Source organism: Astyanax mexicanus, chromosome 12 (assembly GCF_023375975.1).
Source record: "Astyanax mexicanus isolate ESR-SI-001 chromosome 12, AstMex3_surface, whole genome shotgun sequence".
NCBI lineage: Eukaryota > Metazoa > Chordata > Actinopteri > Characiformes > Acestrorhamphidae > Astyanax > Astyanax mexicanus.
The window spans coordinates 2,141,658-2,162,193 of record NC_064419.1 but is presented as its reverse complement, the minus strand read 5'-3'; the positions used below and the strand labels follow the sequence as shown (position 1 = coordinate 2,162,193).

At 37.3% G+C, this 20,536-nt stretch overlaps 1 protein-coding gene across 2 annotated transcripts in view; it reads right to left on the bottom strand.

Annotated features, from left to right (window-relative positions):
• The window catches only part of trim33 (tripartite motif containing 33), a 45,137-nt gene extending 24,601 nt beyond the window's left edge, over positions 1-20,536 (bottom strand). For both annotated transcript variants that reach the window (XM_007228907.4, XM_015603147.3), the window contains exons 1-3: positions 19,714-20,536; positions 2,402-2,520; positions 1,370-1,517 (exon numbers count right to left, since the gene is read on the bottom strand). In XM_007228907.4, coding sequence (XP_007228969.3) covers positions 1,370-1,517; positions 2,402-2,520; positions 19,714-20,500 — 1,054 coding nt within the window. In that variant the 5' untranslated portion in view covers positions 20,501-20,536. The remainder of the gene's footprint in view (positions 1-1,369; positions 1,518-2,401; positions 2,521-19,713) is intronic.

The window sequence follows — 20,536 nt, the reverse complement described above, 5'->3', positions numbered from 1 at the left end:
TCGCTAATCACCGTATTTGTTCTGAGAACACCTCCCGACTCTGATTGGCCCTAATCACCACCCTGTTTGTTCCGAGACCACCTCTTGACACTCATTGGCCCTAATCACCGCCTTGTTTGTTCCGAGACTTCCCCTGACTCTGATTGGCCCTAACCATCACCTTGTTTCGGAGACCTCCTCCTGACTCTGATTGGTCCTAATCACCACTTTGTTTGTTCCGAGACCTCCCCCTCTCTAACTGTGATGGACTCAAATCACCAGCTTTTTCTTCTCCCTGATGGTGACTGGTTCTAATCACAATACCGTTTGTTCTGAGACCTTTCCTGACTGTGATTGGTCCTAATCACTGCGCCAACTGTTCTCAGACTTGCTCCTGACTTTGGTCCACATGTGACACTGCAAAAAATGGGTTTCCGGCGGTGCTGAATTACACAGACATACATACACTGAGCTCTTTTTAATATAAATTAATATAAATTGTTAGCTGAACACAGAAGTACACTACTAATTGAACTGTGAACCATGAACCACGAGTGGAGAACACTATAAAGTAGGGCTGGACGATATGGTAACAAAATTGCAGCATTATATTTTGAAATTCAAGACATTTTCATGATATAGTAAATCTATTGCGATGTTTTGCCACTCTAAAACTGCTTTGCCACTGCTCTTTTACTCAAAATACAGTGAACTTTTAGACAATCATTTTTATATAAAAAATAATAATCATTTTGCTGCACATATTTAAATAATATGTTTTATTTCAACAAGGTCATTTACCCAAGCCACTCATTAGGTCTTTTAAAAGTTTTAAGAGTTCAGAAATCAATATTTGGTGGAATAACCCTGGATTTTAATCACAGTTTTTAATCATGCATCTTGGCATCATGTTCTCCTCCACCAGTCTTACACACTGCTTTTGGATAACTTTATGCTGCTTTACTCCTGGTGTAAAAATTGAAGCAGTTCAGTTTGGTGGTTTGAGGGCTTGTGATCATCCATCTTCCTTTTGATTATATTCTAGAGGTTTTCAATTTGGTAAAATCTAAGAAACTCATCATTTTTAAGTGCTGTCTTATTTTTATTTTTTCCAGAGCTGTCTTTTTCAAGGTTGTTGTAAAAGCACACATTATTTAACCACTGATTTAAGCTGCATTGGTTAATATAATGTATGCACGTGCCATGTGTGTATTTTGTATAAATGAAGACATTCACACGATCCAACAAAGAGCATCTGTGATTGGTCAAAACGCTAGCAGCACACAATAAAACAAACATTCATAACCCCGACTGCTCAGAGGCTCATGTGCACATTCTGCAGCAGCAGCAGCATTGTAAGAGCAGATGGAGCTCCAGCACTAAAACTCACCGCTGGAGACCTCCTCTTTTTTACGTATATTATGATCCTTGGTGAACTTGACCCTCTGGTGCGCCTCAATGCAAGTCTTGCATAGCCATTCCCCACACTCCACACAAAAACCAATGGCACTGGCATTGTCTTCGCAGCTGGTGCATACCTGCATTGTTACAAGGAAACACACAAAAGGAGGTTATAATGGGCTTGGAAAGCTCATGCAGATAGGCCTAAACTGGGGATGCTTGTTTATGGCCATTTTTACTTATTTATTTACTTATCCATTTGAAGAATACAGTATTTTTTAAATCATTTAATTTTTATTTAATTTTCCCAAAAATCGACAGTGTGTCTTTTGAATGAATTAAGGGGCAGTAAAGCCACTCCGCTGAAGTACAGGGTTAGATACACAAGTTTCAATTTAGTTCTCCAGCACAAAGCTGGAGCAATATTAGCATTAGCCGCTAACCACGCTAAGCGCTAACTCTTTCACCACTCAGAAATGAGTACATTGGACTGTAGTCTATGTGTTTACAGTGTTTAAACAAGCTACGTGTGAAAGCCGCTAGCTAATATCGCCCTGGCTTACCGGAACACTCAGGGTTCCTCAGCTGTTAGCCAATATTGCTAATGCTGCTGCACCCAGCCTTTATTCAGCCAAGTAAAATACAGTTTTCAGGGTGAAATCTGTGTAGATTAACATCCAGTGCTTGTTTCACTTTAATTTTTTTTAAATTATTTTAAGAATTACAGTTTTGTTTACTTAGCTTAACTTTTGTATTATTTAATTAGTTACCCCCTACCACCCAGTGGCAAGACCTGCTGAATTGAAAGGAAAACATGGCGACACCCCTGTTCCTTACTAGTGTCACATAATGCACCTTATTCATGAAAATAGACCAGAAAATAGACGTCCAATGATGGTGCACCTTATAATTTGTTGTGCCTTATATAGTGAGAAAAATACAGCAGATGCAAAATGCTTAAAAGCTGATGAGCATCCTAACATGTGAGTCAGGATGCTGCTGAGTCGGGACACGCTCTCACCTGTGTGGATTTCTCTGTGGAAGTGCTGGAGGCTTCTGTCGTGTCCTTCACAAAGTAATTGTCCACCATGTCGGTCTGTTTGTACTCCTGGTAGCAGACTGTACACCGCATGACATTCACTAGAGTTGAGTAAGAGAAGAAAACAAGGAACAAGACGGTGAGTAAAAACAACACTGCTGAGACCCAGGCTGACCTCACTGATCTGCTGCGATCTTCCAGAATGAGCCTTTTGGAGTGATTAGATTTGTCCCCTTTAAAATGAAAGAATACAAGAATACAGCAGCATGTTTATACAATAGGGGTGCGCTGCCATATTAGAGCAATACGTCATTATTTTATCAGATTTTATCATATTTATCATATCATAAGCTTATTGAGAATATTGAGAACACTATCATTAGTGTTTAAAGCACACTGACCCATCTCTGCATTTCCTTAAGAGAGAGTAATTTGCGCAGCTTAACTGGATGATGTGCTTCAAAATATGAAGAAAAATAACTGTATTGTGTATATTAAAAAAAAGAAAAAAATGCATGTGAGTATGTAAAGCCCTGTTTTTAAAAAGAGCCACTAAACCATAAACCATTTTTTCCATTTTTATTAATAGCTGAAATGCTTTCCTTTCAAGTAATCTCTTCTTCCTGTCCTGCATCTAAACCCATACATCATCCAGTGCCCCTTCCAAACTACCCCTCCTATTTCATTTATTTTTTTAAGCCTTTTTCAAATTTAAGCTGAGGGTGGAGTCATTTAAAATCATGGGATTTAGTGCCCCTTTAAGAATCTGCCACTGCTGATGCATTTTGTTTAATACCTTTTGTGACAAGCTTCCGCGATTAACAGTGTATATTGTGCGAATATACAAAAATATTAAAAAAATCATATGATATAATATATTACCATATTTTTACCATATTGCCCAGCTCTTTCAGTGCATGATCACATACTTCAAACGGTGAAGGCATTTACACTGTTTTTATCAATACTGGAATCGAAATATCAAAGTAATGTGATTTTTTTTTTTACATGTATTTTATATTTTTAGTTATTGTAATGTAACCCCTGCATCACGATGCGTATCGTATTGCCAAGTTCTTGCCAATACTTGGCAACCCTACTTAAATTTCTGCTCTTCAGTAATTTTAGATTTTTTTTGGCTACCTTATTAATATTATTTATTTTTTTACTAAGCACTTGCCATTAAATAATATTATTTAGAAAGCTTTAGAGAGCCATTTAGAGAGCGTCAAAAATGTTTTATGAGCACAGTGATGTAAATTCACAATTTTTGTATTAACTGCACAGATAAATAAAACTCATTTGTCAATGATTCTATAAAATACAGCATATGTGGAATGTGGATGGTAATCTCTGTTATCACTGATAACAGCTTCAACAGGATCTTCCTGGGTTCGTTTATACAAAGCTGTTTTAAATAAGAGATATGACTTCTACTACTGTAAAATAATTTCTACTAATACTAATAAATTCAACCACATTTAGTCAAGAACTAACTAGATTTCTAATAATAACAGTTCTAACAAAATCATCTTTCAGAATCACTGCAGTCCACACTGTGCACTGCACGTATCTTTAAATAAATTCTGTTGAGTTTGTTTAACTGAAAAAGTGAAGCTCCTCAAGCACACGTGAACCAAAGCTGGTAAACCTGTTTAACCCTGAAAGCCTCTGAGTGAGTTAATACTTTTACGACCTCAGGTTACTTATTACTCTCATAGCAGTCGATGGATAATTTATAGTAGTTACTGAATAATTGCTAGTTACTGAATAATAGGTACTACAATTATTTTACCTAATTTAATGGGTAAAAAAAAGTCCTTAGCCCTGTGCTAAACTAGGGCTGATTTCTAAATTTACAACGCAAGTAAAAGTTGCCAAGATCCAATGCTCTTCACACAGTCCTATTTAATGCAACCGCTAATGCTAAAACTAATGCTGCTGCACCAAGCCTTAGTTGAAATTTGGAAATTTGAAAATCTAAGCTTTTTAATGCAACCTATAATCAGACATTTGTCAGAACAGGCTGTGCTACTATACTATATAGGCACATGTGCAAAGAAAGTGCAAAGCTTCACATGAAGTTTCGGTTTCATCTTTAGCATCACCACAAGAGTAGTTCAGGAGTTCTAGTGTAAAAGGACATATCTATTGCTTTAGTTTGTGTCCTTTATTTCTTTACACTTTATTATTAAGCTTTTTTTTTTTTTTTTAATTTGACACCTTCCTCACGGCTGTCATCCATTTCCACCTTTTTCCTCATGTCTTTTTTTCATATCTCACACACAAAAGTCTCATGAATATTAATCTTTCTGCCACAAATCAAATGCGTACAGCCCTGGAAAAAATGAAGAGAGCACTTCAGTTTCTGAATCAGTTTCTCTGATTTTGCTATTTATAAGTTTATGTTTGAGAAAATGAACATTGGTGTTTTATTCTATAAACTACAGACATTTCTCCCAAATTCCAAATACAAATTGAAATCAATATTCGGTTTTTATGCATGCTCTCCTCCACCAGTCTTACACACTGCTTTTGGATAACTTGATGCTGCTTTACTCCTGGTGCAAAAAGGGTTTTCAATTTGGTAAAATCAAAGAAACTCATCATTTTTAAGTGCTCTCTTATTTTTTCTCCAGAGCTGTACTTAGATTTCAATACCACAAACTGAAGTGGCCCAAATTGGGACTGAAAAACACATTCAACACAACCACACAAACTACCCATCTTTGTCAATTTTGGTGAAAAAGATTTGATTTGCGACACTTTTTTCTGCCTTAGAGTCCTTGGGCAAGATACCCAATGTTTCTTTGGTCTACCAATGTTGTGAGAGACACTTCAGATATATAAGCAAACACTAAGAGCAGCTGTAAATGTGTAAATGTGTAAATGTGTAAAAGGTGTAAAAGTAAGCCCAAGGTTCAAAGGATTATGGGAGTATGTTAACTACCCCCTCCCCCTACAAACACCATTTGTTTTACACTAATGTGTGACTGCTATGTGCAATTATAATCATCACAGCATGCTCTATACATATGCATCTGTATTAATTTAAAAGACAAAGCGCAAGACTGAATAAAAGAGAGAAATTTATACACTTTATAATAAAAAAAACATAAAATAAACAGCTGAGGAGCCTTAGCAGTTTAACCCTTTCAGATCCTGCATCCATTACAACAGACATTATGTATTTTCTTTATTTTTTCTTTAATTGTGTTGCGCATAACACTATTTGAGAGCCGTTCATTGTTGAACAGAATAGACCATGAACCAGCCAATGAACATGTTTATAAACTAATGATACAGTAACTTGACCCCGCCCACTGCACTGGAAAAACACTGGAAAAAACAGTAGTATTAGAGCCATTGAGGGAAAAGTAACAGCTAATTTTTACTAATTTAATGTAAATTGATGATTTAGAACACTTCTAGGAATGGATTTATGAAAAAAAAAAAGGTTAGAAATTTGAAATATATATATATATATATAAAAACATACAGGCTCCCAATGCAATGGAAATAAAAAATATACATATAAAATATTTTAGTTAATTTGCTATATAATATAATATTTGCTGTTTCCCATTATAAATCTAATAGAGACTTTAGATTATATCTGTCCAGTATCATTTATTGTACTTTAATCCTGGATACATACAGATATTTAGAGTGCGTTATTATTAGTCTTATTAGTATCATGACATTCTAAATCATTGACTTCTGTTACAAATCTGATAAAATTATATATTTTTCAAATCTCTCAGTTAGGGGCGTGTCATATAATTTTTTGCCATATCATTATTAATTTGTTGCATTCGAATATTCTCTAAATATATATATATATACCGCTATCGCGAACATATCATGAAAAAATATTGTGATATTATTTTATGGCCGTATCGCCCACCCCTAGTACAATATTATAGTCTTCTTTTCTGTGCATTGCAGACAGAAAACTGCATTTGTACATTGTTGAGATAATTCAGGGCTGAAAGGGTTAAGATAATTAAACAAATGCACTCCAAATGATGGAAATCATTAACACCCCCATGGAAAGCGTGTGGGAAGAACTGTGCCTGAGGCTCAGAGCTGTGCTCTATATATTAGATCTATATTTTATTACAGAGAGAGTTTATGTTTAATTTATAAGAAAAATAATAAAATCTGATGAAACAGAGACAGATCGCTCACGCTCGTGAGATTCTGGTGCAGGTCTGCGTCGACTGAGGAGGAATTTTCCTTATTTTCCTTTCGGGTGTTCTCTGATCTAGAGCACAGGCATTAGATTAATGTATTCGTGAAACTAATTCAATTTTGTTTTAATCTGGTTTTGGAATCAGATGCTGGCTGATAAGCCCTCCTTCCTCCCCTCCCCCCACGAGCCCATCCATCACCCAGCCCCCTCCTAATCTCCTTGACACGCCATCAATTCACTTCCCCCATCTAACCGGCTGCGGCCAGAACCGCTTCAAGCCGGCTGGATCCTGTTCGCGCCGGCTCCTACCGCTTTCAGCCAGTTCCCCCTAAAGCCCCAGCTGCAGACGGAGGCCGGCGATTGGCTGGCGAGTGCAGCTGAAGCGAGCCTCGCTCTCTCTCTCTCTCTCTCTCTCTCTCTGAGTGCAGGGCCACTGCAGTGGATTTACTCAGTCCCTTCATTAACTGGAGGCTCTGGGATTCTGCCCAAGTCACATCTGCGCCATAAAACACCTCATGCAAAGTGGTGTGGTCTGCTGTGAAGGAATAATGACCATACCCAGCATAAACATACCATACATCTTATAATACTAATAATTATAATAATAATAATATATAGCCCGATAATCCATATAAAAACTAAAAACGTTCTAAAAACAGGGATTGGAAAATAATCCTTTTCAAAATATAAAAACGAAGATCAATAAATAAATATACAGTTTTTAAAATAAGTACGTGTTTATGATATAGTTTTATACTTCTGTATGACTAGGGTTTTGCGCAGCTACTAGGGATGGGCGATGTGGCCCAACAATAACATCATGATATTTCATGGTGTTTCCCGATAACGATACTCTCACTGAATTGAAAAATTCTGAAAATCACGATACTAATAACAATATATACTGTCTGTAGTAGATATATAACAGGAAATGAGAACAGTGTGAATTTTTTTTTTTTTTTTTTTTTTTTGCTAAAAACAGCAAAAATATTTCAGGGTACATATTCGACCCGTACTGAACATCGCAATATATTGTGATACATCTAATTTTAGGAAACTCTCACTGACCCACTTGTTTTAGGCCAAAATGTTGAGTATATGTTTGTGTATGGAGCATTTTTTCTCTATGTAAAGTATATTTCATTTATATAAAATACTTCTGCTACTTCTACAAATTATATAAAGTACATCCTGTACTGTTGTGTATATATACACTCTGTATATTGAGTATTTTAGCTAATCTCTGTCCATATATTTAGCATATTTCTGTATATTTAGTACAGATACTTTATGTATTGACTAAATTCCTGTTTATTTAGTCCTTTATTCTAACCTACCCGTTAGCCACAACACAAGCACTGCAATAAATTGATGTCCAAACAAGAGTTAAACCATCACATGACTTAAATCACCAACATCCACTAAACACTTTCACAGACAGGGATTAAGCCCAGACGTAGGATTAAACCCTGTCTGGAAAATGGGAAAGAATACGGTAGCTATGTTAAACGACAGAACATACAAAACATTATAGTATAGATGAGCACAGAGGCCATGTTCCCAATCTGTAAAATCAGTAGTCAGGAATGCTGTGGTGCATGTGATTATAATGAAGCGAGGGGGGGTGAAAAACACATTGAAGAGGGGGTGTGCTGAAAACACATTGGAAAATAATCCACTTTTACAGTAATCTTTAATATATATGGACTGATTTCAGGAGCTACTCTCATTATTTGGGTATTTTAAAGCAGAGAGTCTCAATTTAAAAGTCTGACATTAAGAATAAAATAAAAATGAACAGAAAATGAAAAGAAAAAGAGAAAACAAATAGAAATACTTTGCATAGCAAAACTCCACTGGCCTTGACGAAAGTGGTGAAGAGCAGCCAATACCTCTTGAAGAGAACCAGGCAAATCAGACGCAATAAAACCTCTGTACTGCGCATTTGTGCATTAGACTAAATGCACATGGCATTACATTAAGCACTGCAGATCAGACTTAATGTATGCAGCAATGTAAAAGCCAATCAATCCAACCAAAAGATTCAAGGGCTTTGGCCTAGTTTTCAATCCATGTGCTTAGTCGAGTGCCTGATTAAACAGAAAAGCAGTTCTAGAGGATTCCTCCATTTTTTTATTGAATTAGAGCAAAGCTTAACCACAGTGTTTTCTGCCCAGTTAAATACAGATACTAACAACAGCTAACATCATAGCATTAAAATAACCGCAAACATGCTTTTAACAGCTTAAGCTAAGCTTTAAAATTCAAGTTGATGACATTTTTTTAGTTATCTCTTAAAAATAAAGCTGCTAGAAAGGGTTTTTAAATAAAAACATTGCATTATCAACAATACATAGAACTAATGAGCAATGCATTTTACAATTAGCAACAAGCTATTATGTCATGTTTAAAAACAGTGGTTTTAATGTACCGTATTTAAGAGACGCTACTTAACTTAGCTAACTAAGTTAAGTAAAGTTAAGTAAACAAAACTGTAATAAAAAGAGACTTTCTTTTAAAGTCAAACAAGTGCTGGATGTTAATCTTCACAGATTTCTCTCCTGAAAAAAAAAATGTTTATTAGGGTGAGAAAAGCACTTCTGTTTATTGTTCTGCATTAGCGGCTAACTGCTAGCTGTTAGCCGCTAATGCCGCCCAACAGCACTACACTGAGGAACCCTCAGTGTTCCAGGAAGCCAGGGCTATACCAGCTAGCGGTTTGTCCTACGTAGCTTGTTTTAACACAGTAAACATGCAGACTACAGTCCAATGTAGTCCTCTCTGAATGACAAAAGAGCTAGTGCGGTTAGCGGCTAATGCTAATACTGCTCAAGCCCTGGTGCAGCAGAAACTTTACTGACTGGTTGAATTCATACATAAACCGCACCAGATTATAAGGCTCACTGGCTCTTTTTGGGAAAATGAAAGGATTTTAAGTGCGCCTAATAGTCTGAAAAATACGGTATGCTTCATTTATTGCAAATTTTTTAAATCAAATTATTTTGAATAGTGAAAAAATTCCACTGCTCCTCAAATGCTAAATCAGATATACAAATTTTATGTCTTAAAATGACTAATATAATCAAGTCTGCATGTGAAGACACTTTTTACATCACATTATAGTTCCTTATTTATTTAAGAGCACATTCACTCTGGCACAAATCAGACTCCAGACCAAAACAATCACACAGAGACCCGCAAGAGGAAGTGGTCTTTAAAAAAGGTCTGAAGTTAGTTTGTGGTGAGAACAAGATCTGACCCTTATCTGACACAACTATCAGGGGCTTAACTGCTGCTCAGGTGTGGTGTAAGCTGGTATATTACACAGGTGATTACGACAGATATGAACAAATGCCATCTCTTCTGTTTTTAGCACAGTAGCGCGCACTAGTCTAGAACAAAGGACCTTCTCCTCCAATAAAGCTCTGACTAAAAAAAGAATTGGCCTGTCACAATAACTGTTTTCTAATGGATGATATATTGTCCCAATACTTATTGTGATAAATGAACACACACAGCACAGGTGGGTAAGCGAAAATGGTTTCGCCGGCGTTGAAAGAGATGTTTCTTTACATACATAAATTTTATCTTTTTAATCTATAATATCTGAAAACGCTACTCATTTCTAAAGTGTTTATCTATCTTACCTTGGTTACCGGCACCTCCCACAGACTAACCCGCGCATATTTTCTAAACATTTTGCCGAGGACTGAGCTCATACTGAAAAATTCCAGCACTTTCCACACAAACACCCAGTGGGGGATAAGCATATATTTAGCTAGAAATAAATCCTACCACTATTAAAACTGCATCCATGATTAATTAAAAAAGAACAATAAAAATCTCTCCTTCAAAGTTTATTCTGTGACTCGTTTAGTGCGCTATTTCTCAATTTTTTTACTTTTTTTACTTAAGTCACAAACCCACGTTATGAAGTATAAAAAATAAGGTTGTGTGTATAGAAGGTCACCGCGTGATATGAACGCATTGACTTGTAAACAATGTTTTAAATCATCGATTCACTCAACTCAACCCAAAGCATCTGAACACCAAACACCAACTCTTTTTTTCTTTCTTTTTTTTAACATAGGTAACCCTAGTTTTGAACCATTTCTTTGTCATTTGTAGTTTAAATTTTTAGTAAGGGGAAAAATAATCGATTATAATCTAAAATCGGATGGTTTATTTTATTAAGATTATTTTAAGCCATAATCGCTCAGCACTAGATATATCCACGTATCGCCTGCATAAATAGTGTTAAAGACTACAGCAGCAGTAAAACTGTACTCAGTACAGAAAATTAAAACATGAAAGGATGAAAACAGTACACATCTGGTTAAAAGTAACGCAGTTTTCTTCTATCTTACGGTAAGTCGATTACAAATCTCACAACAAGCCAAATAAGGAGCAAAATGTTTGACGTAGTTTGTTATAATGCCTTTTGGTGCATTGGTGCAAGAAGACTCCTAAATGGTCCTAAATGGTTAAACAGATTCACACATCTCTACAACACACACAGAATCAAGAAGGGTTCGTCTACAGCATTGTTCAAAAACCATTCAAAGCACCTTTACTCATCAACCCTTTGTTTTCTTTATTTATCTACGACAGCATCTTATTCACTGATGAAATAAAAGAAAAACAAACAAGTTAATAAAGCTGTGAAGTTTTTGTGAATTCCAACAAACATTTAAAGTCAGTTTTTTTCCCCAGACAGGGATTAAACTTAATCCTGGAATTCGTATCACTGAGAATAGAGGTTCTACACTGGAGAGAGAAAAACAAAGCCATGCTTAACTCATTTTTGTTGACAGAACCCTTTTTAGTTAAAAGCCACGTGAGAGGAAAATGTTTTAACTGAACTGGTTCAGAAACTTTACCATAAGACAAAGCCTACTTAAACTCATTTCCTTTGCCAACATGGATCTTTTCAGAACCAAAAATGGACATTTTAACATATATATTTTAGTATATTATAGTATCACTCGATACTGAGCATTATTTCTATATTACCTTCAATATTATGATTGAAAAGAGTAGAAAGTATTTATAGTTTTAAGCGGTTTTGTCTGCGTTAAAACAGATGCTGCAGATGTATCCATGTATTGTCTGCTAAAACAGTGTTAAAGACTACAGCAGCAGTAAAACTGTAAAACAAAGACGTAAACCTTGGTTCAGACTCTGATCCATATATTTAGGTGTGAAAATGTTAAATGTTAACATAGGGTACTCAAGAAGGGGAACTGGGTGATGTATGGGTTTAGGGGCACTGGGTGATGTATGGGTTTAGTGGGAGGAGCATGAGGGAGAGCTGAGGGGGCTGAGCTGCTGTGGGTTAAAGCTAACTGTAAGAATTCTGATCAGGCAGCATTTCTTAATACAAACAAACTGATTTCTGAGGAAATAAAAGTACATTTGTTTAAACATGCTCTTGTTTCATCCATTCCAAGATCAATAATCTGAGAGGACGACGACCTGTGATGTTAGTTAATGCAGAAAAACTAACCCAACCGCTGTAGCGTAAGCTAGTTAGCCAGACCTAAGGTTTTGCGCCTCTTTAAATTGCAACTCCAACAACCTAAAAACTAGGGATTCACTGACGTACCAATGCCAATAGTAAAATGCAGAAACTGGCATTAAAACCTGCTTGATTTCCTCTAGAAAAATATAACATTTACTTTTATAGATATTAGCCAGAATTAAGACTACAGTTGGCCAAACTGTCTTATTTTCAAGAATAATTAAATGCATCAATAATAATTACTGATGTCTTCCATATCCCATATTAAACAAACAAAATCCAGCAATTATGCTAGTTTTAATCATGATATCACTATTTATGTACCTTTTCATTTTTTACTGGCACTAGGCCTGCCACAATAACATGTAATAAGAGGATGATTTACTGTTCCACAAACTTTTTCGGCAATAAAATATTTGTGATATTCAATCGTACATAAACAAACATAGAAGGAAACAGTGGATTAATTTTATCATCAGTCTTTACCTCCTGAAACAGACTCTGGCGCGCCGTGGCAGCCACATCATTATCTATATCAGTTCAACACCGCAACAGTCTGTTTATAGTTACAGATAACCTCTGTAATTATGTGCTCACGGTCACCAAATTCATCAGGCCCCACCGTCTCAGTTTCGTGGTCAGTCATATTCAGTTACCACGTCCTTCTCGTCTTGCCTCAGTTAAGGACAGCGGTCAGCATCTGACATGATTGATAGATTTACAACAGAAGGCCAATCTTAGCTGAGCAGTGTGTGTTCCAGTGCACAGACTCACCAGATGTTCTGAGGACTACAAACGCAGTGTTGTAGGCCAGGCATGGACAGGGCTGGGTATCGAAATTCAATACCAAAAAAGGTACTGAATGAAATGTCTCGGTACTACCAAGTACTGGAAGGTCTCAAAAATTTGGTGCCTGTTCTTTGATGCTTCGCATGAAGCGTGCATAAACACGGAGAGCGTGCACGGTACGATAAAAACAACCCCCACAGCGCCCTGACGCGCAGAAATGAAAAGCTTGCGCAGACAGACGGTCAACACACAGCCGTTGTGCTGAAATCTCTCAGGCTCTCTTTCTCTTATCAGTGCAGTCTTTCTCTCTTCAGCTTATTCGTGATCTCTCTCTTTCTCTCTTATAATACAATAAAAAGTATGTAGTCTGCCAGACCTAAATCACACCAATCTTACTACTTTCCCACCACAATACAGAATTCTTAAGTGACTGACACCACTAATAAAAATATAATTTAATTTATCTAATGCGATATTTCTTTAAAAAAAGAAAAAGGAGCAATGTAACCAGCTAAAAGTAGCATCGCAACTCAAATATATACAAGTAATCAATACAGGCAAAATCAAGGTCAGCACAGGTTTGACAATTCATAAAAGATCAAAGCCTGGTCATAAGTGACTGGTAACAATGGTCCAGCAGAACTGCGAAGACTGAGCGTACTTTCCGATACGTATTTTCGCATCAATCATCAAAAGCACTAATTACATACGTTACACGCCAAAAACAAAACCAAAAGGATGTATAAAATCCTACATGACCAAACACGAATTCACCATAAACCTGATACGTTTTCTATCAAGAACTACACAGAAAATCTGATTTGAAGAGATTTGATTTGACACGTTTACACAGCCCTGAAAAAAACTGATCTATCTGACATTAAGGAAATTAGAATTGAAAAATTAGACATGATCTACTTCAGTTTTGTGGTTTGAACATACCTCAGCCACGTTTTGTGTCTGCAGCAGGGGCCTTAATACCAATTTATACCTCTGCGTCAAACCTATGCCACAGCCTACACCGCGTACCCTACTCTGTAGCCTGGAAATGTAACTACGCATCATGTGACGCGGACAGCTGCAGCTATGATTGGTCCGCTGTACCTCGCATTCCCTCCCACACATTCCCGCCTTTGCTGTTTCAACAGCAAAGCCACGCAGAGCCGCTGACACACACCCGCAAAAGTATAAACGTTCTTTGCCGCGTAGGCTATGTCGTAGGTTGTAGTATCACGGCAATATTATATTTATAATAATATTAAGATTTTATATACAATGTTTTGGCATATTGACTACAAATCATGACTACAATCATTTACTCTCTAAATGGTCTCTTTAAAACAGTGCAAATGTAATGAAACAAACGACAGATAACGCACATCTTTGTCAATGTACTATATCTGCAATAATGGTAGAATCAAGCAACTGTGTATTTGTGGATGATCCCAAAAAAAAAAAAAAAAAAAAAAAAGGGGGACTACTGTCAATAAAGCATCTGGAAATATGTAGTTTGTTTAGTCTGTGACCACATGTGACTTGTAGTCCAGAGACTGGTTAACAACACAGTGCAGAACACACATGAATGAGACATAATTGAGACATTAATGACTGTAAATGAAGAACGGTCATAAAGAATGAATTACAGCACAGCAAGCCGATCAGACTGACTAATGAAGGTGTGGCAATTAGTCCAACGCAAGACCGAGACGTGGGGAATTAATCAGAAACGGGTGGGTTAGTACGTGCCGAACATTAAATGTCAGAAAGGACATTAATTCAAGCAATAAATGGGACTAGTGCAGCTTCAGACACTGAGAATAATCAGCACCATCACACTGTCCTAACCAATCAATCAGCAGAGACTCAGACTGCTGCTCACCAGCAAGCTTACAGTGAGCTGCGTGTGGAGTCTCACATGCTTCACAGTCATCACACCATCACACAAGTGCCTGCTGGTGAAAGGTGATAATAGAGAAATGTTTCAGCCTGTTCTGATTGGACTGTTAAATTTTACAGCAAAGGAAGTCTTAAATTATACTATAAATATTAGCCAGAAACAACACACAATTCTCGGAAAAATTAGACTCTATATTTATCTAATTTGTATGTATTTTGGCCCCTGTTTTCAAAACAATCTTAAGTACCCACCAAATGACGCAGACTGTGGTAAGAGACATAAGAGTAAAGCACATAAAATTGAATCAAATATTGTAAAAGACCTAAGATAAGACCTGCTTAGCAACAGGGACACAGACCACTTCAGTTTCTGAATCAGTTTCTCTGATTTTGCTATTTATAGGTTTATGTTTGAGTAAAATGAACATTGTCGTTTTATTCTATAAACTACAGACAACATTTCTCCCAAATTCCAAATGAAAATATTGTAATTTAGAGCATTTATTTAGATGAAATAACAAAAAATATGCAAAGCTTTTCTTTTCATGCAAATAAAACAAGTTCATATTCATAGGAAGCTTTAAGAGCTCAGAAACCAATATTTAATATTTGGTGGAATAACCCTGTTTTTTTTTTTTTTATCACAGTTTTCATGCATCTTGGCATGTCTTCCTCCACCAGTCTTACACACTGCTTTTGGATAACTTTATGCCACTCCTATATATTTTGAGTGCCTTTTAGCATCATGACATTCTGGATTATTGACTTCTGTTACAAATCTGATAAAATTCTTGTATTTTTTCAATATCTCAGTATATCAGTTAGGGGGAGTGCCATTTCATATTGTATGAAAGAACAGAATTTAATTTTCATTTTGTTGCAGTAGCGTATTCTTGATTTCTTTTTTTTTTTATCAGAGTTTGGTCATATCGTCAATAGTATCGTTTTTGCAAAAATACCATCAAATATAGTGATATTTTAGGGCCATATCGCCCACCCCTAGACAGCATCTATTATTAAAAGCCCTACATAAACCAACTTCAATATGTTTAAACTACAGAACCCTAGCTGTTAGGTGGAGGAGATTATTGGAGGTTATAGTGAGTGAGGGGTAAAGTACTGGGGAGGGGAATGGACAGATGCATCATCTTCCTGTAGTATGTTACTTACCTCAAAAACAGAGGTACCAGCCGCTAAATAAACATCCAAAACTGTTCAATGTCTTACAAATCAGTTTTGCTCTTAAACAGACTCCTAAAGTAGAGCGTACAGCTGGCCAGTGCTGATAAGATTTAATATTGTGATATTTCTCTTTCTCCCCCTGCATATCACAGCATCAGATATTATTTGAGCTCGCATTGATTAGACCTGTCATGATAACAAATCAATAACTTATCATACAATATATGAAGATAACCTGCATCATTTTTGCTGTCCTCAATATTGCTGGTTGTATTTACTTAGCGAGAAAGTATGCTGACTCTGTTTATAATGAGTGAGTTTATTTTACTGATGCTTTATTTATTTTGGATACTTAGCATATTTTTCTAGATTCCAATTGCAAAGTATGAATATTCTTAACAGCTAATTCTTAATAAGTGTCTTAATAAGTAACTGCTCTGTAAAAGCAATGCCCAAATGTTTTATTATACTTATATTATTATAATGCTATAATAATATTGTTTGTCGCATTTACTTCTGGGACAGTATTTCAGCCCAAAAAAAGTGCTATGCTAAAAACAAAATAACCATCTTGTCTCATTGTCTTCTCTTCAATTGACACTAAATTACTATTATTATTATTATTATCTGTATTATAAACATTAACAAGATAAACACCAATTGTTTCCAAAAAATATATATATATTTTTCACGCATTTTAAAGATGTTTTGAACTGATGAAGTTAAAATAATGTATATATAAACTAGATTGCAGTTCCTGGCTAGTTCCATGGTGTTGCTAAGTGGTTGCTAAGGTGTTGCTGAGCGGTTGCTATGGTATCCTTGGTGGTTGCTATGATTAAGTAAGAAGTTAGCTAGTAGTCTAAAGTCTAAAAATTGAAATAAAAGACCATAAACAAAAGGCTTATCATCATCAACACAGACACGGCTAATTCTTAGGCGTTATATTATTATAAATGTACACAGACTAGGGTTGAATCATATGGTAAAAATTTTATACCACATTATTTAAATACATTTTTAAGATTTGCACACAGTATTTGTTGTGATATGATCGCATTTTCAATGAATCAGTAGTGAGAGATCCTTTAAAAAAACGCTTCCATCCTCAGCAGACTGAGTTTTATACATAATATACTACAACTTATCAAATGAAACATAAATCTGCATTCGATAACCACTAATGACATGCCTAAAAAAAAAAGTATAGTGCCAATTTAAAAAATGTACCATCATATTGCCCACTTCTAACACATATGTGTGATGTATTGGATAAATAAACCATGACCATGTTTCTAAGAAAAAAAGCCGTCTGTGATATAAAGGACAATAACCAATGAAATAATAAATGCTCATTATACAGTGGTCTGTGATTTATTGGTTAAATAATCCATTGAATACAGATCACAAAATAGCTGTGCTCCAAATAGCAGTATATCCAACAGTATGTCAGCTAATACTAGAGTACTAGCTAGTTGGGATATCGCCCCAATCCTATAAGCCCCAGTTCCCTTAGCTAAGCTCCCATTCGAGATAAAGCTGTATGGGTTCGCTGTACTGGAGGCCCTGGGTTTGGATCCTCTGTTCATCCAGAGAAAGAGAAGTGAGAGAGAGAGAGAAAGAGAAAGCAGCTTAGAAACAAACTAGCCATATTAAAAAAGCCCACAATAATAAAGAGGAGAATTAAATTAGTGTAAGTACTGATTGATGAATTTAGAACAAGAATTTCTATCAAAACATTGTAACATTTTAGCTGTTTTTGGTTGTAGAATACTAATAAATGGTGTGTGGAGTTTACCTAATAGTAGCCATGTCTTAAATTTACCAATCTGACCAATAAAACAAATCTAATGAAGGCCTCAGCCAGCCAAATGTGCTCTAAAGAGATTCAATCTCAATGATCTGTTCAGTAATTCTACCCATGGATCATTGTTGCTAACCAGCACTGTGCATTTGGTGTGCCACATTTAGTTTTTTAGGTTATCATGTGCTTTTCATGATAATTCTGGCTTTAAAATGCAAATAGAACATTTAAATCTACGAAAAACATTAATTTAATCTTTAATTACCTTACTTTTATCCTGATACAGAAATTTCATTTATTTAATTTATCTACTTAGACGTCTGCAGGGCGTCTGGGAGCATGTTCTAATCAGGCCTGCAACTAATGATTATTTTGGTAGTTTCTGTCATGCCCCCATCCCTTCAAAATGAAAGAACTAGCTGAGCATAGGTTTTAAATGCGCTTTTAATGCCCAGATGATGTTTAAAAGTGTAATCTGTTGTGTTTGGGCACTTTAGGAGACTATTCCTACACCATTCCTAGCTCTTTGTGGAGTATGGTGCCGTTACAAATCAACGATTAGTTGACAAATTTGTCTATCTATATATCGACTAATTGTGTCAGCCCTAGTTTAGCTTTAAAGATAAACCCTGATTTCCTAGTGTGTCAGAAAAACTATTCAACAGGAGCTGCAGTGGTGTGTGATGATTCAGGCTGGATTGTGGCTGGAAGCGCCAGCCGGTCGATTCTCAATTAAAGCTGCAACTAATGATTATTTTGATAGTTGACTAATCTGATTACGGTTTCAATTAGACGATAAGTTGATAATGTTTAGAAGTGCACGGTTCTTATAGTATGGTGAGTAAATATGTAATCTGTTGTGTTTGGGTCCAAGTTGAGTGTGAAGGTTGTGAGTGAGCCCATTATCCCTCTCTTCCACTGTTTTTATCACTCCAAAGCATTTAGTGTAGTGCTGTGTTACGAATTAACAAATTAGTTGACAAATTTGTCTTTCTACATATTGACTAATCCTAGTAGCCATAGGTTACCCTTAAAAACAACTCTACAGGACCTGCAGTGGTGCGTGATGGCTGAGGCCAGAGTCTCAATTAATGATTATTTTGATAGTTGACTATTCTAATAATTACTGTTTCGATTAGTCGACCAGTTAACGATTATTCCCTTTAAATGCCCAGAGGATGTTTAAAAGTGAATAGTTCTGATAGTTAGTGAGTAAATATGTAATGTAAATATGTAAATATGTATATATGTATATGTGTTTGGGCACATTTGGAGACAGAGGCCAAGTTGAGTGTAAACTTTGTAAATGAACCCATTACTCCTCTCTACCATTGTGTTTTTCTCTGCCCACTATTTAGTTTGGTGAAATTTGGAATCATTACAGCCCTATAATATGGTGGTGAGGGGATTTGTTTATTTTTACTAGGTTGCAACAAGTAACTTAGACCACTGCAACGATTAGTCGACATAATTGATGAATGTTTACATTCAGTTTAGCTTGGTCTGTGTCCCCAAATATGCTCAAAAACAAACAAGTTAACTTAAGACATTAAAACACAACTGATTATCATAACTTTCCACATTAATTGAACATCTTGTGGGCGGTTTAAGAGTTTTTAAATCACAGCGGTTGAGAATATAGATATCATAGAAAATATAAATAATCATCGACTAATCGACTTATAAAATAATCAGATTAGTCGACTACCACAATAATCAGCTTTAATTAGAGCTACACAATGTTAGCACGGTTTGACAACTCGTTAGCTAAGCTAGCTTAGGTGATAACTAACCAGCGTTAACTAAGGCTAGAAGGAGCTGCAGTGGTGCTCGTGGTCGGGAGGCTGGAAGCACCAGCCAGCCGGTCGCTTCTCGATCTTTCTTTCTAAAGCGGGAGATCCACCTACCGATGTGCGTATCCTGGCCGTGAGGGCCGGGGACTCCCACGCTGATCTGGCGCTCGGGCTGAGGGATGCATTTGAGGCAGAATGAGTGCAGGCAGGGCAGGAGTTTGGGCTCACAGTCGCGGTTCTGGAGGCACTGTTTGCACACCGCGCACGTATCCAGCAGGTTGATCGGGGCGGCGGGCGCGGGGGGCGGCAGCTCGGCTGAGGGAGCCGGGGGAGACCCGCCGGCTTCGGCCGGGGCTGGTGTTGCGCTGTCACCCGCAGCCCCGGACGACTCAGCGGCAGCGGCGGTGGTGGTGTTCTCGGCAGTCGCAGTCTCGGTCTCAGTCTCAGTCTCCGTACTCCCGTTCCCATTATCAGTCCCGGTCCCGGTCTCGGCCTCAGTCTCGCCGCTGTTGCCGTCCGGGGTGCTGCGACTAGCGCTCACTTCTCCTCCACCTTCACCGCCGCCGCCACCCTCTCCACCTCCTCCGCCACCCTCTCCACCACCTCCGCCACCCTCTCCACCTCCTCCGCCTCCTTCTCCCGCGATGTCGCTGCTGTTCTCCCCGCCAACAGAGGTGGTAGCAGCAGCAGCAGCAGCGGCGGCGGCGGGCGGTGGTGGAGGTGTCGACTCCCGCGGACCGTTTTCCCCGCACTGTCCGTCGCTCCCACCCGTACCGGCCGCTTCTGTAACACCAGCCGGCTCTGAAATCACCTCCTTAGTGTCTCCGTTCACCGGGGCGGCGGGTTCTACCTCCATACTAGCCGAGCTCTCCGTCTCCGCTTGGCCTTTGTTGTCCGCCATCTTCCCTCCTCTTTGAACCGCCTGACGTCCAACACG